This window comes from Salmo salar, chromosome ssa14 (genome assembly GCF_905237065.1).
Source record: "Salmo salar chromosome ssa14, Ssal_v3.1, whole genome shotgun sequence".
In the NCBI taxonomy this organism is placed as follows: domain Eukaryota; kingdom Metazoa; phylum Chordata; class Actinopteri; order Salmoniformes; family Salmonidae; genus Salmo; species Salmo salar.
In genome coordinates this window covers 19,543,187-19,568,503 of record NC_059455.1, presented here as the reverse complement: position 1 = coordinate 19,568,503, position 25,317 = coordinate 19,543,187, and the positions used below count along the sequence as shown (strand labels likewise).

Below are 25,317 nucleotides of genomic sequence, written 5' to 3'. Positions count from 1 at the left end.
GAGAAAAAAGCAAACAATTATGTAAATGTTCTTAAATACGAGTGTCACTGGATCATCTCATCTCTTATTCCATGACGGGCATTTTACGCACTTCCAAAATAATAACAGGAGCTGGCTAAAATAATGTACAATAGCCTACATAAATAAAAAGGGGATTCTCCCAAACCTGATATTTTTGTGCATCAAGGCTGTATAGGCGGCCCTTCCCCTGTCAAAATCAATTCCATAACCAACCTCGCTACCATGGTCTTAAATATCCGCACCAACGCTGCCTGAAATTGGCACTTTGGCGAACGTTTTTAAGGAAGAACACACCTCCGATATTGCCACCCCTTCCACCTCAGCGCAAGCGAGCTCATATAAGACAGGTAAATGACAAATCCAGGTGCTAGGGTTTGAAAATAGGAGAGTGCCGACTTTAACACGCTAACCTTTACTGGATCGGTGTCCCTAAACCGGAATGGTTGTTGCTCAATATACGATAATGTGACTAGAAAATGTTGTATACAACAGTCAACTTTCTGGGACATAGCCATGTTTTATATGGGCAGAAAGCTTACATTCTTGTTAATCTAACGGCAGTATCCAATTTACAGTAGCTAATACAGAAGAAAAAATATATCATGCTATTGTTTGAGGATAGTGCACAACAACAAAACACTTTTATCACAGCAACTGGTTTGATTCATTCAGTAATTACATTCAGTAATCTTGCTCTGATTTGTCATCCTGAGGTTCCCAGAGATAAAATGTAGCATAGTTTTGTTTGATAAAATACATTTTTATATTCAAATGTAGGAACTGGGTTCTACAGTTTGACCCCACTGCTGTCTGGCTCAAAATATTGTGTAGTGAGGTAATTCTTTGGATCAGTCTGAAACTTTGCACACACACTGCTGTCATCTTGTGGACAAAATCTAAATTGCACCTAGAATCCTATGTTAATGTATGGCCTTTCTCTTGCATTTCAAAGATGATGAAAGAAAAATGAAAATGTTTTTGGATTTGTATTATCTTTTACCAGATCTAATGTGTTATATTCTCCTACATTATTTTCACATTTCCACAAAGTTCAAAGTGTTTCCTTTCAAATGGTACCAAGAATATGCATATCCTTGCTTCAGGGCCTGATCTACAGGCAGTTAGATTTCGATTTGTGATTTTAGGCGAAAATTGAAAAAAAGGGTCCAATCCTTAAGAACCCTGCAAACAAAATTGCAAACGAGCATGTGATCATTGCACTGGCTTATCGCCAGCTGAGAAAAATAGAGCCCGGTGTACCCGACCAAACTTCAAAACAACTTGGACCAATTTTGAACGTTTTTCTCAATCCAGTTGGTCTTTTCCCATTGTAGTGAGGGTTTGAGATTTTTATCTCTATCGAACCAGAGAGAGGTGATGGAACAATCATCTTTTAATTTACCTGTGAACCGCCTCTCTGAGGAAACCAGCACACCCATGTAACGAGGATGAAACTATGAAACGGACACAATTGGCTAGGCTTCTGTCTGCCAAAAGTCTGCATCTCTACTGAGAGAGTGACATCAAATTAAGATAGCAGGGGGGAAACAGCCTGTCATGGTTAGGAGCCAAAGGGAGGTCTGTGGGCTTCATTTGATGCCACTTTTCCCAAACTCATTTTATATCTAATACATAATATACTACAAACTATTCATGTAGTTGTGATGTTTGGAGTTCACAAGCAGGTTGTTCCCATCAGCAGTGATCAGATAAACAGGAAGAGAACTTCATAATTATATTCTCAGAGAGGAGGAGCCATATTACCACACACATCAACAAAGGACTCTATTAAATCAGTTTGAACAGGTTGTTATGCAACAGACATTACACAATGAACATAATGAACCTTGAAAACCTCAGAGAGAAAAAAATGTCTTTCCAGTTTAGTGGGTACTTAAGAGAAAAATCAGGGGCTGTATGTATTAAGTATCTCAGAGTAGGAGTGCTGATCTAGGATCAGGTACCTCCTTGTCCATGAATCTTATTAAAAGGCTAAACTGATCCCAAATCAGCAGTCCTACTCTGAGACACTTCATACATAAGGCCCTGGATCTTCTTAAAAACAGCCCACCCATCTAATCTGCAGTCATATCTTTGAACTATAGATGACAATATCTCATAAACTCCACTCAACCAGAGGCTCAGAGCCAGTCAAGCAGTGAGATATCTGATATCTGAGCACACGCATCCTGTCCACTGTGATCACACGCATCCTGTCCACTGTGATCACACGCATCCTGTCCACTGTGATCACACGCATCCTGTCCACTGTGATCACACGCATCCTGTCCACTGTGGAGGAAAGTGGAAGCCTTCCACTTAACTCCCTTTAGCTTGGGTGATAGCCTTTAGCAGAGACATCTAATCAAATTACTCATACAGTACATCAAATCAAATAAACACAGACTAAAGCTGTTGAAAAACTAAACCCAAAGCTGACAATAAATACTTGGAACTGAATGATGAAAATATTTCCTAAAACATATGGTGATGTGAAATAAATTGCAATTGAGGATAATAACAATGGCATACTGTGGCACAAATCTGTGGCTCTCCGATGATACAACAGCTGTGAAAATGTCCCCATTTCAAATAGTAACACCATTGACTGCTTGTCTGCCTCTTCATCAAACCAAATACTATATTTCCTATAATCTATGTTGCCTTGTAGCAGAGTGAGTCTTCTGACAAATGGCAGCTTTTCAGTGGAATCAATGAACCGTTTTTCTTTTTGCAAAACAATAGCACTCTGTCAAATGATCTACTCACTGAACATATTGAAGATATTGTTCTGGGTTTCTTTACTACAGCTTATGGTTCATGAATACTACAACATTAAATACAATAAGAGTCATAGTTAGTTTCAGTTATCGTCTCTTGACAGTGTTGCTGTGCAGTAGACTATAATAATTGCAGCTTTATTATATTGGTGTCAATGTGGATTTAAAGTTGACTAGTTTCCCTGATGCATTAAATGAGATTAAAACATTCCCTAATGCTGATTCATAGACAGATCAGGCAGTCTGTCTGTCTGGCCATCAGTCTTTTAAAAAATGCAGTCTAGTTGACTGCTGTTATGTCTGGTTTCAATGCAACTTAACAACCAACAAAGCTAAATGCAGACCTGACGTTTCTACACTGCATTAATATGAGGCACTCACTATACATGCTACAAATCTGTGAATAATGCCGAAGTAAAATTGCACGTTGACTTGCTCTAGCAATGGTTATATGTTTATTATACACTTGTAGGGTCTTTATTATGATCACTCTTTTGCTGCTGAGAATTCTCCTGCACTGTTGGAAATGCAGATGAGCTTTGTAATTTACATACACTTACTGAAAACCCACACTAACACATTGTTATATTAACAGTATTGCCCTTTCCATATATCCTACATTTTGGCCAGCTAATAGCCTAACCACTGATCGAGCAACAATATGGACTAAACGTTCAAATCCTGTTGCTGCATGATTATTTTGCATTATAGGTCAAATTAAGATCCTACATCTGTAATGTAACTTTATATCAAAATAGCAATCAAATCAACAAATATGGATACAAATCATCATAATACGTTTTGTTGAAAACAACAGATGACAGAAATAGTCAACAACAGCTGTTGTTCCATGTTGTTTCATCATGTTAATCTGTCCTGAATAAAGGACAATATTACACAACTTTCCCAAATAACCAATTACAGTATACAGTACTGAAAAGTCCCCTAGTCTCTGCACAAGGTAAAGTACCAGTCAAAAGTTTGGACACACCTACTCATTCCAGGGTTATTCTTTATTTTTACTATTTTCTACATTGTAGAATAGTAGTGAAGACATCACAACTATGGAAAAACACATATGGAATCATGTAGCAACCACAAAGATGTTAAAACAAATAAAAATATAATTTATATTTGAGATTCTTCAACGAAACCACTTTTTGCCTTGATGACAGCTTTGCACATTCTTGGCATTCTCTCAACCAGCTTCATTTTTGGAATTTCTATCCTTCTTAATGCATTTGAGCCAATCAGTTGTGTTTGGTAAATCAGTTGGTAAATCAGTTGTGACAAGATAGGGGAGGTATACAGAAGAGCCCTATTTGGTAAAAGACCAAGTCCATATTATGGCAAGAACAGCTCAAATAAGTTAAGAGAAACGACAGTCCATCATTACTTTAAGACATCAAGGTCAGTCAACGTGGAACATTTTAAGAACTTTGAAAGTTTCTTCAAGTGCAGTCGCAAAAACCATCAAGCGCTATGATGAAACTGGCTCTCATGAGGACTGCCACAGGAAAGGAAGACCCAGAGTTACCTCTGCTGCAGAGGATAAGTTCATTAGAGTTACCAGCCTCAGATTGCAGCCCAAATAAATGTTTCACAGATTTCAAGTAACAGCCACATCTAAACATCAACTGTTCAGAGGAGACTGCGTGAATCAGGCCTTCATGGTTGAATTCCTGCAAAGAAACCACTACTAAAGGACACCAATAAAAATAAGATACTTGCTTGGGCCAAGAAACACGAGCAATGGACATACAGTTGAAGTCAGAAGTTTACATACACCTTAGCCAAATACATTTAAAGTCAGTTTTTCACAATTCCTGACATTTAATCCTAGTATAAATTCCCTATCTAGGTCAGATAGGATCACCACTTTATTTTAAGAATGTGAAATGTCAGAATAATAGTAGAGAGAATTATTTATTTCAGCTTTTATTTCTTTCATAACATTCCCAGTGGGTCAGAAGTTTACATACACTCAATTAGTATTTGGTAGCATTGCCTTTAAATTGTTTAACTTGGGTCAAACGTTTCGGGTAGCCTTCCACAAGCTTCCCACAATAAGATGGGTGAATTTTGGCCCATTCCTCCTGACAGAGCTGGTGGAACTGCGTCAGGTTGGTAGGCCACCTTGCTCGCACACGCTTTTTCAGTTCTGCCCACAAATTTTAAATGGGACTGAGGTCAGGGCTTTTTGTCCTTAAGCCATTTTGCCACAACTTTGGAACTATGCTTGGGGTCATTGTCCATTTGGAAGACCCATTTGCGACCAAGCTTTAACTTCCTGACTGATGTCTGACGATGCTGCTTCAATATATCCACATCATTTCCCTCCCTCATAATGCCATCTATTTTGTGAAGTGCACCAGTCCCTCCTGCAGAAAAGCACCCCCACAACATGATGCTGCCACCCCTGTGCTTCACGGTTGGGATGGTGTTCTTCGGCTTGCAAGCCTCCCCCTTTTTCCTCCAAACATAACGATGGTCATTATGGACAAACAGTTCTATTTTTGTTTCATCAGACCAGAGGACATTTCTCCAAAAAGTATGATCTTTGCCCCATGTGCAGTTGCAAACCGTAGTCTGTCTTTTTTTATGGCAGTTTTGGAGCAGTGGCTTCTTCCTTGCTGAGTGGCCTTTCAGGTTATGTTGATATAGGACTCATTTTACTGTGGATATAGATACTTTTGTACCTGTTTCCTCCAGAATCTTCACAAGGTCCTTTGCTGTTGTTCTGGGATTTGCACTTTTCGCACCAAAGTATGTTCAACTCTAGGAGACAGAACGCGTCTCCTTCTTGAGTGGTATGATGGCTGTGTGGTCCCATGGTATTTATACTTGCGTACTATTGTTTGTACAGATGAACGTGGTACCTTCAGGCGTTTGGAAATTGCTCCCAAGGATGAACCAGACTTGTGGGGGTCTACAATTCTTTTTCTGAGGTCTTTGCTGATTTTCTTTTGATTTTCCCATGATGTCAAGCAAGAGGCACTGAGTTTGAAGGTAGGCCTTGAAATACATCCACAGGTACACCTCCAATTGACTCAAATTATGTCAATTAGCCATTTCAGAAGCTTCTAATGCCATGTCGTCATTTTCTGGAATTTTCCAAGCTGTTTAAAGGCACAGTCAACTTAGTGTATGTAAACTTCTGACCCACTGGAATTGTGAAATAATATGTCTGTAAACAATTGTTGGAAAAATTACTTGTATCATGCACAAAGTAGATGTCCTAATCGACTTGCCAAAACTATAGTTTGTTAACAAGAAATTTGTGGAGTGGTTGAAAAACGAGTTTAATGACTCCAACCTAACTGTATGTAAACTTCCGACTTCAACTGTATGACTTGTGGAAATCTGTACTTTGGTCTGATGAGATTTTTGGTTCCAACGGCCGTGTCTTTGTGAAACACAGAGTAGTACCTGAATTCTGCTTACAAGCAAAACTAAAGCAGGAAGTACCAGTGACTCGCTCAATACGGAAGTGGTCAGATGGCGCGGATGATACGCTACAGGACTGTTTTGCTAGCACAGACTGGAATATGTTCCAGGATTCATCCAATGGCATTGATGAGTGTACCACCTCAGTCACCGGCTTCATTAATAAGTGCATCAACAACGTCATCCCTACAGGGACCGTATGTACATATCCCAACCAGAAGCCATGGATTACAGGCAACATCCGTATCAAGCTAAAGCCTAGAGCTGCCGCTTTCAAGGAGCGGGACACTAATCCGGATGCCTATAAGAAATCCCGCTATGCCCTCAGACGAACCATCAAACAAGCAAAGCGTCAATACAGGATTAAGATTGAATCCTGCTACACCGGCTCTGACACTCATCGGATGTGGCAGGCCTTGAAAACTATTACGGACTACAAAGGGAAACCCAGACGCGAGCTGCCCAGTGACGTGAGCCTACCAACGTGCTAAATGCCTTTTATGCTCGCTTCAAGGCAAGCAACACTGAAGCATGAGCAAGACCTTTAAACAGGTCAATATTCACAAAACCGCGGGGCCAGATGGATTACCAGGATGTGTACTCAAAGCATGCGTGGACCATTGACAAGTGTCTTCACCAACATTTTCAACCTCTCCCTGACTGAGTCTGTAATACCTACATGTTTCAAGCAGACCATCATAGTCCCTGTGCCCAAGGAAGCGAAGGTAACCTGCTTAAATGATTACCGCCCTGTAACACTCACGTCGGTAGCCATGAAGTGCTTTGAAAAGGTGGTCATGGCTCACATCAACTGCATCCTCCCGGATACCCACTCCAATTCGCATACCACCCCAACAGATCCACAGATGATGCAATCTCAATCGCCCTCCACACTGCCCTTTCCCACTTGGACAAAAGGAACACCTATGTGAGTATGCTGTTCACTGACTACAGCTCAGCGTTCAACACCATAGTGCCCACGAAGCTCATCATTGAGCTAAGGACCCTGGGACTAAACATCTCCCTCTGCAACTGGATCCTGGACTTCCTGACGGGCCGCCCCCAGGTGGTAAGGGTAGGCAACAACACGTCTGCCACGCTGATCCTCAACACTGGGGCCCCCCAGGGGTGTGTACTTAGTCCCCTCCTGTACTCCCTGTTCACCCACGACTGCGTGGCCAAACACGACTCCAACACCATTATTAAGTTTGCTGATGACACAACAGTGGTAGGACTGATCACCGACAACGATGAGACAGCCTATAGGGAGAGAACTGGCAGTGTGGTGCCAGGACAACAACCTTTCTCTCAATGTGAGCAAGACAAAGGAGCTGATCGTGGACTACAGGAAAAGGCAGCCAAACAGGCCCCCCCATTAACATCAATGGGGCTGTAGTGGAGCGGGCCGAGAGTTTCAAGTTCCTTGGTGTCCACATCACCAACGATCTATCATGGTCCAAACACACCAAGACAGTCGTGAGGAGGGCATGACAAAACCTTTCCCCGTCAGGAGACTGAAAAGATTTGGCATGGGTCCCCAGATCCTCAAAAAGTTATACAGCTGCACCATCGAGAGCATCCTGACGGGTTGCATCACCACCTGGTTTGGCAACTGCTCGGCATCTGACCGTAAGGCGCTACAGAGGGTAGTGCGTACGGCCCAGTACATCACTGGGGCCAACCTTCCTGTAATCCAGGACCTATATAATAGGCAGTGTCAGAGGAAAGCCCATAAAATTGTCAGAGACTCCAGTCACCCAAGTCATAGACTGTTTTCTCTGCTACCGCACGGCAAGAGGTACCGGAACGACAAGTCTAGGTCCAAAAGGCCCTTTAACAGCTTCTACCCCCAAGCCATAAGACTGCTGAACAATTCATCAAATGGCCACCTGAATATTACATTACCCCCCCCATGTGTTTTGTACACTGCTGTTACTCGCTGTTTATTATCTATCCATAGTCACTTCACCCCTACCTACATGTACAAATTACCTCTAACCTGTACCCCCGCACACTGACTCGGTACCGGTACCCCCTGTATATAGCCTCGTTATTGTTATGTTATTGTGTTACTTTTTACTTTTTTTTTACTTTGGTTTATTTGGTAAATATATTCTTAACTCTTCTTTAACTGCACTGTTGGTTAAGGGCTGTTGGTTAAGGTCTACACTTGTATTCGGCGCATGTGACAAATAAAGTTTGATTTGATTTGAGATAATCTCTGCATGTGTGGTTCCCACCGTTAAGCATGGAGGAGGGGGTGTGATGGTGTGGCGGTGCTTTGCTGGTGACACTGTCTGTGATTTATTTAGAATTCAAGGCACACTTAACCAGCATGGCTACCACAGCATTCTGCACCAATATGCCATCCCATCTGGTTTACATTTAGTGGAACTATCATTTGTTTTTCAACAGGACAATGACCCAAAACGCACCTCCAGGCTGTGTAAGGGCTATTTGACCAAGAAGGATAGTGATGGAGTGCTGCATCAGATGACCTGGCCGCCACAATCAACCCAATTGTGATGGTTTGGGATGAGTTGGACCGCAGAGTGAAGGAAAAGCAGCCAACAATTTCTCAGCATATGTGGGAACTTCTTCAAGACTGTTGGAAAAGCATTCCTCATGAAGCTGGTTGAAGAATGCCAAGAGTGTGCAAAGATGTCATCGAGGCAAAGGGTGGCTACTTTGAAGAATCTCAAATCTAAAATATATTTGTTTAACACTTTTTTGGTTACTACATGATTCCATATGTGTTATTTCATAGTTTTGAGGTCTTAACTATTATTCTACAATGTAAAAAATAGTAAAAATAAAGAAAAAACCTTGAACCTTTGACTGGTACTGTATATGAGAAAATAACACATTTCCCATGAAAATGTTCAGTAATTTACCAAACATTATTGTCTTTAAAGAAAACTTTCATGATATCCAAGACTTGTTCCAGGTCATTTATTTGTCTCATCATTTGAATGTTTATATAGCCTACTCAAATGTTTACCACATCCCACATTCAGAAGAGAATTATACAACTCTTCTGTCATTATATCAATTCAAAATAACCTTTTAGTTAAATCATTACAACAAACTTCCTCAATAGAAGGCCACTGATTATTTTGAAACCAAGTCTGCACTAAACGTAGTGCACTAATCGGAATCGGCTAGCATTTGGGGTGCATGCAATGCATTCACTCCAGGTATCGTTATACACTCACATTGAGCAGCAAAAGGCCAATAGGTCATACATAGAATGGAAAAGGTTTAGGCACTTTGAATAAGCATAGGTTTTAATACAAAGCCCCTCATGAAATAATCTGCAGCATTTTCTGAGGATTAGTGTGTCAAGAACAATGGCAGTGCAGTGTAATCCTAAAATGTTGACCTGTTGCCAAGAGGACAATAGAAATTATTGTCAGGGCTTTCATGATAATGAGAGTGAATTTAAATAACAGGAGATAGAGGGGGAGAACAATCAAAACCCATTTAAATTATTGGTCAAAGCATTCCATTGATTGGAGTAAGCCTATTTTATAATGTCCTTACTAATCAATTCAGGACCAAAGGCACTTACAGATCAATAATATGATAATCAAAATTCAACACACAGTGCATTTTCTCTGTTGCCTCCAATATGAGATCAATTAATAAACAATTCTATCACTTCACTCCTTGTAGAAATGAGTTGAGCATGTGCTGCACAGGTACTTGGTTTTACAGTGTGGTGTGATCCTATTTATAATAATGTAGGCTACATTTTATGACCACTGGCAAACCTTACACCTCCAGCATAAAGTAAAGATATTTTCCAATAACGATGCAGTGACAAAGTATTCCTGCGTTTATTTCAGGCTTTGTGATTTTATCTTACAAAGGAACCCTCAAGGGAAACTTTATCATCTCAATGAAGGGTACATTCTGTGATCTTCTGTCCACATTTAACACACTGCGACAACTCGTCATTTGACCACAACAAGTTGTCTACTGACCTTTTCTTGTCGACCTCCTCCTCTTTCTTCTTTTGAAGTGGCTTCTCAGCTCACAATCTGAAGTTCCCATAGTTCGGGTGCTGTTTCCAAGTACCGCAGCCATGAGGCACACGAAGAGACTCCTACAGTCTTCCTGGAATGCCTTCCCCTGGTTGATAACTGGTGAACTGAGAAGCAGAGACTATCCAAGTAAAGTGCAGGACTATTTCACTGGAGCGCCTTGGTGACCGTGTGTGAGGTTTACTGCGGGAATCTCCCTGCTGCTGTGTCTGGGTGCCACCTACATTCTTGCTGACAGCCTTTTTAGAAAGTGACATCATTTAGACTGGACAGGAGAACCACCACACGCCCCACGGGGGCTAACCGCTGTATGTTGCTCTTCTGCAAAGTGATGCATGCTTTCTTCCCCGATTGAAAACCAACAACATGCAAAGACACCAACAGACAACAAATACTTTTACGCACAAGAAGGCAACACGTGTATGCTGTCTTTGGGAATGGAATGTGCGCAATTGTGCATGTCTTCCGGGGAGCGCAAATGTAGCCTATTGTCTTTATTTGCCTGAAATGTCAAAAGAGTCAAGACTGATTTATTTCTCTCACTACAATCAAGTGACCATCCATCTATTCAATTAACTCATGAAATGTAAGAAGGCAACTGTTTTCATTAGTAGTAGCCTAGTGTTTCAGCGTTTATAGCCCCTCCTTTATATGGAAACTCATATGGCAATCATATTTGCTTTTCTGCCTGAATGATCATGCATTCCAAACAGTCATTATCCTAATGGTAGAACATTTACCTGCTATCATTATCCGCAGCTTTGAAACCCACATCCATGAAGGTTGCTGAAGCAATGGCTTTTCAGTGGACGCATGTTAGAAGGCAGTTCACGCAATCCACAAACTCAGGTTATTTGTATCATAATACCTATTTTGCATAATCCTCCCAATAAATACCATTTCAACTTTACTTTTAATTAACAGGTGTTTAATCCCTGCCAGTCACATACCAGTATTGTCCTCAGAATGATCATTATCATAAATAATATTCCAATTATGATTCCAAATTATGGCACACGTTGTACACAGGGATGTAACAATACCATATCAATATCTTGCTAATTGTGGCTGTCATATTTGTTTCAGTTCCAGCTGTATGGAGAGGAGAGATGCAGGTTCAGGTTGTTTGGGTCCTTGTATTTCTAAGGTGGGGTTGATTTCAACTATAAGCCTCCTCGGGGGGGATCAGTTTGATACTGTAACCTCCTCCTTTATCTACGATTCCAATGCCGATTACAACACTTGAACACATAAACTGTTTTGATTCAAAATGAAGAAAAAAAATGGAAATTCCAGCAATGTAACTGTTACCATTCAGTGGATCAACCTGCTGTTATGTTTGTGCATCCCTCCATTTTGTAAACATCTGTTTACCACTCACAGAACCTTAACTCCTAATGTGATCTTGAGAACCATCTCATGCAGCCCTTTTTCAAATGTTTTCTCTTGGCAATATCTAGAGGCATGCACATGCTTGAGCTATGACCTGTATCCCAATTGGAATCCCTATTTCCTGCACTACTTTTGACCAGTGCCTATAGAGAATAGGGTCTCATTTAGAACTCAGATATAGGCTACAGCTAAAATAATCCTCAAGGGTGGGAGAAAACCCCACTGGGTTTAGCATTGACTATACTCATGCCTCTGTCACTCCGTGTCATTTGGAATAACTTTAGGATATAAGGATAAATCTCGACTTTGGGATGGAAACGGAGGGATAGGGTTAGATGAAACATGGTTCCCGTCCCAAATGGCACCCTATTCCTATATAGTGCACTATGTAGAAAATAGGGTTCCGTTTGGAATACAGCCAGTGATGTGACCTCTTTTCATCTCAGTTCAGGTTGAATTCAATATAAGATTTCAGCATTGTGTTGGCATAAGAGAAAATCCAAGTCCTCATTGTGTCTCATAAGGAACAGATAACACATGCTCCAGTCAGTGGCTGAGAGCCCAGAGGGCCAGCAGGGGGAATGAGCTGCTGCCTAAATGATCCTAACACAGGCCACTCAGATAGGATACAACATTTTGTATGAGCTCTCCTGAGGCCAAGCATTAGAGAAAACAGTTCTGACCCTATTCCATTGGAAGTGTCTCTTCCTCCAAGACATGTGGAAAAATGTGTATTTTTAAGTGATGTTTGACCATATAATGTTTGGCTCTCTATTCCCTCTTTGTTTTCGTCTATCAGATTTGGCATCAAATGGAAATGTGATAATGATTGTAACACTTTCTATTTAGTTGAATGCAACATTTGGCAAGAAACCAGGCTCTCACATTTTTCATATGTAACCTGCAACAGTTGTCAGCATCCAATTTTGACCTTGTCCCTCATATTTTGAATGGAGACGGGTGTCAGAGCATATCATGCTTGATTGAAAATTCCATACTAGGATCTTTCATTAAGACGTGAAATAAAGATAATATTATGGTTAGCTTGATTCGATTTCCTGAATATTTGGAAGGCATACCAAATGGCTAACTAAATATTTACTGGCAGTTTAAGTATAGTAGTGTGGGGTATCATTTCATATCTCACAAACTCCTTACTGTATATCCGTCACTATCATTAACCCATGATGACATCAGCTGGAGACAGTTACCTAAGGGTTCTTGTTCTCCTACGGCATGATCAAATATGTCTTTCATTTCAAGTGTTTTTACAAGAAATCATTTACAGCCATGTCTAAAACAATATATACAATTTATGGTTGATAGGTTTGGCCCTGAGTTTTTCCTGACCACGTGACCTGACGAGGAAAAACTCAGGTAAGGGTCCACATTTTGTTCAGTCCTTCATGCTCAGAGTAATAGTAGATTCTTGTAGCAGAAGTGGACCTTAAATTGTCTGCTTTAGGCGAAACACCAACCAGATGTCAGCTGAATATAAATGTGCAGATTTAGGCATTTTGATCAACTTTACATATTCACTAGGAACCTACTTGAATTGGTCCAATAAGAAAAGCTTGTTTTCGTTTTTCTGTGGGGTCATATTGCACTTCCTAAGGCTTCCACTAGATGTCAACAGTCTTTAGAACCTTGTTTTATGCTTCTACTGTTGCTGGGCAGAGAATAGGAGCTGTCTAAACCGGTAGACCAGTGAGTTGTTTACTGCGCGCTCACGAAGGCGCCCCGCTCCACCTTTTTCCTCTGTAATGAATACGCTATTGTCCGGTTGGAATATTATCGAAGATTTATGTTAAAAAGACCCTAAGGATTGATTGTAAACATTGTTTGACATGTTTCTACGAACGGTAATGGAACTATTTGACTTTTTGTCTCTGGTTTTACGCTCGCGCGTTATGCTTTTGGATTGGTGATCTGAACGCGCAAACAAAACGGAGGTATTTGGACATAAATATGGAGTTTTTCGAACAAAAAGAACATTTCTTGTGGAAGTGGGAGTCCTGGGAGTGCATTCCGACGAAGATCAGCAAAGATAAGTAAAGATTTTAATACTAATTCTGAGTTTAGTTGACTCCAGAACTTGGCGGGTAACTGTATAGCTTGCTTTGATGGCTGAGCTCTGTACTCAGAATATTGAAAAATGTGCTTTCGCCGTAAAGCTATTTTAAAATCTGACACAGCGGTTGCATTAAGGAGAAGTGTATCTATAATTCTTTTAATAACTGTTGTAAATTTCATCAACGTTTATGATGAGTATTTTTGTAAATTCATGTGCTCATTCACCGGAAGTTTTGGAGGGAATACATTTTCTGAACATCATGCGCCAATGTAAAATGGGGTTTATGGATATAAATATGAACTTTATCGAACAAAACATACATGTATTTTGTAACATTGAGTCCTGGGAGTGTCATCTGATGAAGATCATCAAAGATTAGTGATTAATTTTAGCTGTATTTCTGTTTTTTGTGACACCTCTCCTTGCTTGGAAAATGGCTGTGTGTTTTTTCTTGTTTAGGCGCTGTCCTAACATAATCTAATGTTATGCTTTCGCCGTAAAGCCTTTTTGAAATCGGACACTGTGGTTGGATTAAGGAGAATCTTATCTTTAAAATGGTCTATAATACTTGTATGTTTGAGAAATTTTAATTATGAGATTTTTATTGTTTTGAATTTGCCGCCCTGCACTTTCACTGGCTGTCGTCATATCGATCCCGCTAACGGGATCAAGCCATAGCAATGTGCTGTAATGGTGGCCTGGCCACCAAAACAACATAAAATGTAAAATGTGCTTATATCCATTGCAGGTTCCTGTGCCACCTATTACGAGACTGTGAGGTGGGAAGTAGCGGTGTGTGGGTAAAATCACTGGGCAAGCCAGAAAAAAAACAATATTACAACCTATGTGTTGTGATATAATTGCGTTGTTTTCTTTATAACCTGTTAGTTCATATGCCTTGCGACTGTGATATATATATAGGCCTAAAGGCCAAGACTATAAGAAAACACAGTGGCAGAATAAATTCAACCATGCCTTTGTTTCATCACAAAACTGGAGAGCAACCTCTGTCCACAAAACATATTGCATGTAACAAACAGTTACATGACCTACAGCAGGCTCAAGCAAGTTAATGACTCTGACATTTTCAGACTACTAAACAGCTATTGATTTAGAACCACAGAGGGTTACCGCAGGTCGCAAAGAAAGCAGGAGCTACCTCCACTATTTCAGCACCATTTCAACTTCAACATTTCAACATCATCAATCACCTCTGCTTAGCCTAATACAGTGACAACTAAAGATACCAACAGCAATTTAGTAGAATCAATTTAAGCTAAATATGATGTGGATGTCCATGGTTCTGATTTCTGTGTGCGTGTGTGTGTGTGTGCAGAAAAAACATGTTGACTCACCCTACTTGTAGATAATGCCATCCTCCTCTCTCTCATGTTATCGAAACAGTCTAACTCTCTGTCATACAGTACACACTTTTATTTTTTGTTGTCCTAGGCTACCTGGCTACAATGCTTGCTCGCTAGCCAAACTTCCTTTCATGGGCAACGTTAGCTAGTTAATAATCGCCTGCTACATCAATCTAAATATTGAGCATCTATCCTCTCAGGCCAGGGGCACAATGTATGAATTAATGGTTGCATCAGAATCACTATTATAATCATTGGCCAGTATGGAGAATTAAGTAAAACCCAAATCCCATCTCCATCCATGGATAATTTAGGAAAGGGACAATTTTAGCTAGCTAGCTAGCTAGCCACCGGAGGACAACAACACAAGGAGAAGCAACAATTCAAGTTGTTTCTGTCAATGACATATGCTTTCAATGCGATTTGATAGGAGTGATGCCAAATCCAAACTGGCTTCTGCTCACTCAGTTTAGCTCAACGCTGATTGGCTATTATTTTATACTTTTTTTTAATCAATGGAGGCCAAATGCTCTCTGGCTTCCCTTGCATTCAATTCTATGGGTGGCAACAATGTCATACTCTTTTGGAACAGACAGCATCAGATTAATGGCCTACACATACAGACAGAGGGGCGCTGTTTCGCTGGCGCAAATTCTTTCTCTGGTGAGATATATTCAGCCTCTTGCGAATTGAAGGAAAATTCTGAAACACAGAGAGACTAAATATGAATATTTTGTTCTTGTTAAATTTTTTGGGGGAAGTCTTTCTCCCTTGGCAACCATGAATACACGCCACTGAAGGCGGGCATATCTCTCAGGGTTACCTGAGAACATAGTGGACACAATCTTGGAGCAACATGCGAAGAAGGGTCGCCAGATGAGAAAGCGGTTAAGCCTTTTTGTAAAAGTTGTTTCTGTGTAACAATAGGTTAATTACTCCTGTATTAGTTCTGGTCCTTGGAATACAAAGTGCATGCATGGCTCTATTACATGTTTGAAGTTATATATTTGAGTCTAGAAGAGTAGAATAAAACAGACATTGAATTCCACCCACCTGGTCTAGAGTGGCTGCTATAGCCCCATTAGATCCATTAATCACCTGGTCTAGAGTGGCTGCTATAGCCCCATTAGTTCCATTAATCACCTGGTCTAGAGTGGCTGCTATAGCCCCATTAGATCCATTAATCACCTGGTCTAGAGTGGCTGCTATAGCCCCATTAGTTCCATTAATCACCTGGTCTAGAGTGTCTGCTATAGCCGCATTAGTTCCATTAATCACCTGGTCTAGAGTGTCTGCTATAGCCCCATTAGTTCCATTAATCACCTGGTCTAGAGTGTCTGCTATAGCCCCATTAGTTCCATTAATCACCTGGTCTAGAGTGTCTGCTATAGCCCCATTAGTTCCATTAATCACCTGGTCTAGAGTGGCTGCTATAGCCCCATTAGTTCCATTAATCACCTGGTCTAGAGTGTCTGCTATAGCCCCATTAGTTCCATTAATCACCTGGTCTAGAGTGGCTGCTATAGCCCCATTAGTTCCATTAATCACCTGGTCTAGAGTGTCTGCTATAGCCCCATTAGTTCCATTAATCACCTGGTCTAGAGTGTCTGCTATAGCCCCATTAGTTCCATTAATCACCTGGTCTAGAGTGGCTGCTATAGCCCCATTAGTTCCATTAATCACCTGGTCTAGAGTGTCTGCTATAGCCCCATTAGTTCCATTAATCACCTGGTCTAGAGTGTCTGCTATAGCCCCCTTAGTTCCATTAATCACCTGGTCTAGAGTGGCTGCTATAGCCCCATTAGTTCCATTAATCACCTGGTCTAGAGTGGCTGCTATAGCCCCATTAGTTCCATTAATCACCTGGTCTAGAGTGGCTGCTATAGCCCCATTAGTTCCATTAATCACCTGGTCTAGAGTGGCTGCTATAGCCCCATTAGTTCCATTAATCACCTGGTCTAGAGTGTCTGCTATAGCCCCATTAGTTCCATTCATCACCTGGTCTAGAGTGGCTGCTATAGCCCCATTAGTTCCATTCATCACCTGGTCTAGAGTGTCTGCTATAGCCCCATTAGTTCCATTAATCACCTGGTCTAGAGTGTCTGCTATAGCCCCATTAGTTCCATTAATCACCTGGTCTAGAGTGTCTGCTATAGCCCCATTAGTTCCATTAATCACCTGGTCTAGAGTGTCTGCTATAGCCCCATTAGTTCCATTAATCACCTGGTCTAGAGTGTCTGCTATAGCCCCATTAGTTCCATTAATCACCTGGTCTAGAGTGGCTGCTATAGCCCCATTAGTTCCATTAATCACCTGGTCTAGAGTGGCTGCTATAGCCCCATTAGTTCCATTAATCACCTGGTCTAGAGTGTCTGCTATAGCCCCATTAGTTCCATTAATCACCTGGTCTAGAGTGTCTGCTATAGCCCCATTAGTTCCATTAATCACCTGGTCTAGAGTGGCTGCTATAGCCCCATTAGTTCCATTAATCACCTGGTCTAGAGTGTCTGCTATAGCCCCATTAGTTCCATTAATCACCTGGTCTAGAGTGTCTGCTATAGCCCCATTAGTTCCATTAATCACCTGGTCTAGAGTGGCTGCTATAGCCCCATTAGTTCCATTAATCACCTGGTCTAGAGTGGCTGCTATAGCCCCATTAGTTCCATTCATCACCTGGTCTAGAGTGGCTGCTATAGCCGCATTAGTTCCATTCATCACCTGGTCTAGAGTGTCTGCTATAGCCCCATTAGTTCCATTAATCACCTGGTCTAGAGTGTCTGCTATAGCCCCATTAGTTCCATTAATCACCTGGTCTAGAGTGTCTGCTATAGCCCCCTTAGTTCCATTAATCACCTGGTCTAGAGTGTCTGCTATAGCCCCATTAGTTCCATTAATCACCTGGTCTAGAGTGTCTGCTATAGCCGCATTAGTTCCATTAATCACCTGGTCTAGAGTGGCTGCTATAGCCCCATTAGTTCCATTAATCACCTGGTCTAGAGTGGCTGCTATAGCCCCATTAGTTCCATTAATCACCTGGTCTAGAGTGTCTGCTATAGCCCCCTTAGTTCCATTAATCACCTGGTCTAGAGTGTCTGCTATAGCCCCATTAGTTCCATTAATCACCTGGTCTAGAGTGTCTGCTATAGCCCCATTTGTTCCATTAATCACTGATTGCTATACTTTGTTGCAATACTAATTGCCTCTGTATCAGAACTCCATTGACTGTTTTACTGAAAATAACAGTAATCATGAGCTAGGTTCACGTTTTGGCAAAATGTATGTTTCCTACTCTAGTCCACATGCCTGTAGCTCTGTGCACTGACAGTATCACATTCAAAACTTGTAGTATATCTCGTTTGATTATAATGATCTTTGGTCATAGCCACGGGAAGTAGAGATGCTGAGGGTGTTGCAGCGCCTCCTGATAAAAAAACAATAATTAAACGTTTTATTGTTTTTAGGTGGATGGAATGCAATAATTCTTTTAACAATAGTCCAATGATACTGATGATCTGAGTAATTTCACAAGATATCAAAAACTGTTTGGGGGAACTAAAATCACGTTAAGAGTGATAACTGTCAAAGGTTGGAATTCTCCTTTAATATCTCTCAATCTGTATTTTATATGGCTTTGAAGGGGGAATCAGCAGTTTAATATCTCTCAATCTGTATTTTATATGGCTTTGAAGGGGGAATCAGCAGTTTGATATCTCTCAATCTGTATTTTATATGGCTTTGAAGGGAGAATCAGCAGTTTAATATCTCTCAATCTGTATTTTATATGGCTTTGAAGGGGGAATTAGCAGTTTAATATCTCTCAATCTGTATTTTATATGGCTTTGAAGGGAGAATCAGCAGTTTAATATCTCTCAATCTGTATTTTATATGGCTTTGAAGGGGGAATCAGCAGTTTAATATCTCTCAATCTGTATTTTATATGGCTTTGAAGGGGGAATCAGCAGTTTAATATCTCTCAATCTGTATTTTATATGGCTTTGAAGGGGGAATCAGCAGTTTGATATCTCTCAATCTGTATTTTATATGGCTTTGAAGGGGGAATCAGCAGTTTGATATCTCTCAATCTGTATTTTATATGGCTTTGAAGGGAGAATCAGCAGTTTAATATCTCTCAATCTGTATTTTATATGGCTTTGAAGGGGGAATTAGCAGTTTAATATCTCTCAATCTGTATTTTATATGGCTTTGAAGGGGGAATTAGCAGTTTAATATCTCTCAATCTGTATTTTATATGGCTTTGAAGGGGGAATCAGCAGTTTGACATCTCTCAATCTGTATTTTATATGGCTTTGAAGGGAGAATCAGCAGTTTAATATCTCTCAATCTGTATTTTATATGGCTTTGAAGGGGGAATTAGCAGTTTAATATCTCTCAATCTGTATTTTATATGGCTTTGAAGGGGGAATCAGCAGTTTAATATCTCTCAATCTGTATTTTATATGGCTTTAAAGGGGCAATCAGCAGTTGCTACATCCATTTTAGACTTCTAAATGAATTATATGTATCCACTGGTTCTTTAAAAATATAACTTATAAATGCCTCATGAGCTTAGTTCAACTGTCGTACCCCATCAGAACCCTAAATATAAGCTTGTTTTACTCCAATGTTTGTAAACAATGCACATTATATAGCCACACAACATGGTTAAAACTATACTTCTATTATCATGGATGGTCAGTCCTTGTATCCATAGCTCTGTCTATGAATTTGAGAGTGGTTACATTTCTCCAGCACCATCAGCTTTTTACTGAAATGGTCGGGGAGTGCACTTTGTTGTTTCTATTGCTGATTGCCGCTTTAAAGTAAAGTTCAGACTTTATATTAATTATATGAATATGCATGACTGCATTTGTTTACTGGGTTCTGATGTTTTCTTTGTTTTTCTACATCTAGATGAACGGTCGAGCGTGCGTGCAGAGGATGAGAGAGACATTTGCACAAGAGTTAATGCGGACCTGATGAGTGATGAGGAGGGTGGCCTGCAAACCTAGATCCATGGACCCCTCAACCCTCACCACAGTAACCCAATGGAGGCTAGCCCTAAGCCAAGCTGGATGACTCCTGTCAGTACTGTGCTTGATTATTTTTAACACTTTTGTTGATCTTTGAATTTTGAATAGGCTCATTCATATTGAGGTATACCCCCCCTCCCCCCTTTAACCCATGTAAGCAGGTAAACACCACATTTGAAATTCGAAGGTTAATGAAAGGGTTTTCAGAAGAATAAAGCAGAGTACAGGCAGTAGTCATCCAGTTTGGCCCAGGGCTGGCCTCCATCGGGCTTACTTCAGTTTCAGACCCCGCTTAGCCTAATTGCAGATACTATTACTTACTTTCTCCTGCTCTACTGACATGAATTGTCATCCTTCAAGAAGTGAATTTCTGTGTTTTATTCAAGGAACTAAGAATTGTTTAAGTATAGCGATGTCATGAGGTGCTGGAAAAACCTTGATAGTGGTGCTTGAATTTTATTTCTGAAAAGGTGTAGGAACCCCAATGTGTGATATTAATAACGTTAACACATGTATTCATCCATTAATTCAGAACTCACTGTAATTCATTCACACTGACATTTATTGGAGAGTCGTTGGCAGATGCGGACAGAGATGTATTGCAGTATTGTATTGTGTCCTGGTAAGTGGGTGGACATGGTGTGGTCATTTACTGGGGATTTACTGGACTATTGCCGGCCATATACACGTCCGTGCACTAAAGTGGTCCATTGTCTGAAATTTACGGGACGTGTGCATTGCCGAACACTGCTAGACATTTTCAGAAATTGTACATTTTCGGACTCGCGCACTGGAGTGTTCGACACATAAGTGTGCCTTTTCATGCGGTGTTACATGATTGCAGGAAGCTGGTTCTAGAAAGAGTCAGTCTGTCTCAGTTATAACCTGAAGACAATAAGATAAGACATAACCTGTATTTTACACTGAGGCTTGAGTAACTAGGTAGAATGGAGCAATCGTCCATTGAGTAGGCTAGTCTGAATAAGTTCAAATCAAATTTTATTTGTCACATGCGCCGAATACAACAGGTGTAGACCTTACAGTGAAATGCTTACTTACAAGCCCTTAACCAACAATGCAGTTTTAAGAAAAATACCGAAAAAAGTAACAAATAAAAGTAACAAATAATTAAAGAGCAGCAATAAAATAACAATAGAGAGGCTATATACAGGGGGTACCGGTACAGAGTCAATATGTGGGGGCACCGGTTAGTCGAGATAATTGAGGTAATATGTACATGTAGGTTGAGTTATTAAAGTGACTATGCATAGATCATAACAGAGAGTAGCAGCAGTGTAAAAGGGGTGGGGGTGGGGGGGGGCAATGCAAATAATCTGGGTAGCCATTTGATTAGATGTTCAGAAGTTTTATGGTTTAGGGGTAAAAGCTGTTTAAAAGCCTCTTGGACCTAGACTTGGCGCTCTGGTACCGATTGCTGTGTGGTAGCAGTAGCTGGAGTCTTTGACAATTTTTAGGGCCTTCCTCTGACACTGCCTGACACTGCCTGGTATAGAGGTCCTGGATTGCAAGAAGCTTGGACCCGGTGATGTACTGGGCCGTACGCACTACCCTCTGTAGTGCCTTGCGGTCAGAGGCCGAGCAGTTGCCATACCAGGCAGTGATGCAACCCGTCAGGATGCTCTCGATGGTGCAGCTGTAGAACCTTTTGAGGATCTGAGAACCCATGCCAAATCTTTTCAGTCTTCTGAGGGGGAAAGGTTTTGTCGTGCCCTCTTCACGACTGTCTTGGTGTGCTTGGATCATGTTAGTTTGTTGGTGATGTAGACGCCAAGGAACTTGAAGCTCTCAACCTGCTCGACTACAGCCCCGTTGATGAGAATGGGGGCGTGCTCAGTCCTCCTTTTCCTGTAGTCCACAATGATCTCCTTTGTCTTGATCACGTTGAGGGAGAGGTTGTTATCCTGGCACCACCTCCCTATAGGCGGTCTCGTCATTGTCGGTGATCAGGCCTACCACTGTTGTGTCATCGGCAAACTTAATGTTTGAGTGAACAGGAAGTACAGGAGGGGACTGAGCACGCACCCCTGAGGGGCCCCCGTGTTGAGGATCAGCGTGGCGGATGTGTTGTTACCTACCCTTACCACCTGGGGGCGGCCCGTCAGGAAGTCCTGGATCTAGTTGCAGAGGGAGGTGTTTAGTCCCAGGGTCCTTAGCTTAGTGATGAGCTTTGAGAGCACTATGGTGTTACAAGCCAATCTTTGTCCCCCTCCTTTAAAAAAAATCTGACACAGAAAATTTTACTTATTTGGGGGTGCTGTTTTAGTGTTGTTCTGTTGTTTTTTCCCCCCTGCGAAATCATGCTGTTTTCGTATCAAACGATAAGCAACTCTCAGGTTTTCTTGTCTAACTTTGGAGTCTTTTTCTTTGGTTTGAGCTCCCCTTGCTGGTTAGAAAGCAGAAGTACATTCATAGAGGTTCACAACAGCCTGCAGAGATACAATATGCCACTAGATGTCTCTCTTCACTGACAGTAAACAAACAGATGCCTTCTCGAATCAAATCAAATCACATTTTATATGTTACACACGTGATTAGCAGATGTTATTGCACGTGTAGCGAAATGCTTGTGCTTCTAGCTCTGATAGTACAGTAATATCTAACAAGTAATATCTAACAAATTACACAACATATACCCGAACATACACATCTAAGTAGGAATGAATTAAGACTATATACATATGGACTAGCGATGTCAGAGCGGAATGGACTAAGATACTGTAGAATAGTATAGAAAACAGTATATACACATGAGATGAGTAATGCCAGATATGTAAACATTAAGTGACTAAGATAGCATAGAATACAGTATATACATATGAGGTGAGTAATGCCAGATATGTAAACATTATTAAAGTGACTAGTATTCCATTCCTTAAAGTGGCCAGTGATTCCTAGTCTATGCCTATAGGCAGCAGCCTCTAATGTGCTAGTGATGGTTGTTTAACAGTCTGATGGCCTTGAGATAGAAGCTGTTTTTCAGTCTCTCGGTCCCAGCTTTGATGCACCTGTACTGACCTCGCCTTCTGGATGATAGCGTGGTGAACAGGCAGTGGCTCGGGTAGTTGATGTCCTTGATGATCTTTTTGGCCTTCCTGTGACATCGGGTGCTGTAGGTGTCCTGGAGGGCGGGTAGTTTTCCCCCAGTAATGCGTTGGGAAGAATGCACCACCCTCTAGAGACCTTGCCGTTGCGGGTGGTGCAGTTGCTGTACCAGGCGGTGATACAGCCCAACAGGATGCTTTCAATTGGGCATCTGTAAAAATTTGTGAGGGTTTTAGGTGACAAGCCAGATTTCTTTAGCTTCCTGAGGTGGAAAAGGCTCTGTTGCGCCTTCTTCACAACACTGTCCGTGTTGGTGGTCTATTTCAGTTTGTCAGTGATGTGTACACCAAGGAACTTGAAGCATTCCACTTTCTCCACTGCGGTCCCATTGATGTGTATAGGGGGGTGCACCCTGTGCTGTTTCCTGAAGTCCACGATCATCTCCTTTGTTTTGTTGACGTTGAGTGAGAGGTTGTTTTCCAGGCACCACACTCCCAGAGCCCTCACCTCCTCCCTGTAGGCTGTCTCGTCATTGTTGGTAATCAAGCATACTACTGTTGTGTTGTCTGCAAACTTGATGATTGAGTTGGAGGCGTGCTTGGCCATGCAGGCATGGGTGAACAGGGGGTACGGGGGGCTGAGCACGCACCCTTGTGGGGCCCCAGTGTTGAGGATCTGTGGAGTGGAGGAGATGTTTCCTACCTTCACCACCTGGGGACGGCCCATCAGGAAGTCCAGGACCCAGTTGCAGAGGAGCCCAGGGCCTCGAGCTTAATGATGAACTTGGAGGGTACTATGGTGTTGAATGCTGAGCTGTAGTCAATGAACAGCATTCTTACGCAGGTATTCCTCTTGTCCAGATGGGATAGGCCATTGTGGAGAGTGATGGAGATTGCATCGTCTGTGGATCTATTGGGGCGGTAAGCAAATTGAAGTGGGTCTAGGGTGGCAGGTAAGGTAGAGGTGATATGATCCTTGACTAGTCTCTCAAAGCACTTCATGATGACAGAGGTGAGTGCTATGGGGCCATAGTCATTAAGTTCAGTTACCTTTGCCTTCTTGGGTACAGGAACAATGGTGGCCATCTTGAAGCATGTGGGGACAGCAGACTGGGATAGGGAGAGATTGAATATGCCCGTAAACATGCTCTGAGGACATTACTAGGGATGCCGTCTGGGCCTGGCAGTCTTGCGAGGGTTAACACGTTTAAATGTTTTACTCACGTTATCCCCGGAGAAGGAGAGCGAGAGCCCACAGTCCTTGGTAGTGGGCCGCGTCGGTGGCACTGTGTTATCCTCAAAGCGTGCGAAGAATTTGTTTAGCCTGTTCGGGAAGCAAGACGTCGGTCTCGGCGACATGGCTGGTTTTCCTTTTGTAGTCTGTGATTGTCTGTAGTCCCTGCCACATACGTCTCGTGTCTGAGCCGTGGAATTGCGACTCCACTTTATCTCTATACTGACGTTTAGCTTGTTTGATTGCCTTGCAGAGTGAATAACTATACTGTTTATTTTCTGCCATATTACCAGTCACCTTACCATGGTTAAATGCGGTGGTTCACACTTTCAGTTTTGCGTGAATGCAACCATCGATCCACGGTTTCTGGTTAGGGTAGACTTTTCTCATCATCAAACGAACACCCAAATGAACTGGAATTCTATGACAAAAACTATTAATTTGGAATTCATGGGCACATGTTTAAGTAGTAAAACAGTAAAGTTTAGGAAAACAGTGATGCCTTTTTTTATTTTATTGTTTGAAAAATCATTTCAGACACAGTGTTCAGACAACTTGCATGCCTGCATGTGTTTGCCCTTTTGGATAGGGTTAAACAACCAACACTGAACAACCAACCAGTTAGAAACCTTAGAAACAAAGGAGATGTTTAGTCAACATGAGTTGTGTGTAGCACCCAGAACCTAATCTCCTTGAGCAACTCCCGGCCAGGTAAGGCTGCCAATGAGAGACTACTTGTGGTCACATGCAGGACCAAACCTGCTCTGTGCTGTATGTGCAATATCAGACTTTTTATTTTTATTTCACCTTTATTTAACCAGGTAGGCTAGTTGAGAACAAGTTCTCATTTACAACTGCGACCTGGCC

The 25,317-nt window shown here is 41.5% G+C and overlaps 1 protein-coding gene across 1 annotated transcript in view; it reads right to left on the bottom strand.

The window, feature by feature from the left end:
• The window catches only part of LOC106568829 (double-stranded RNA-specific editase B2), a 37,008-nt gene extending 26,315 nt beyond the window's left edge, over nucleotides 1–10,693 (bottom strand). Inside the window, exon 1 of the mRNA XM_014139530.2 lies at nucleotides 10,235–10,693. Coding sequence (XP_013995005.2) covers nucleotides 10,235–10,337 — 103 coding nt within the window. The 5' untranslated portion in view covers nucleotides 10,338–10,693. The remainder of the gene's footprint in view (nucleotides 1–10,234) is intronic.
• Between the last annotated feature and the right edge of the window lie 14,624 nt (nucleotides 10,694–25,317).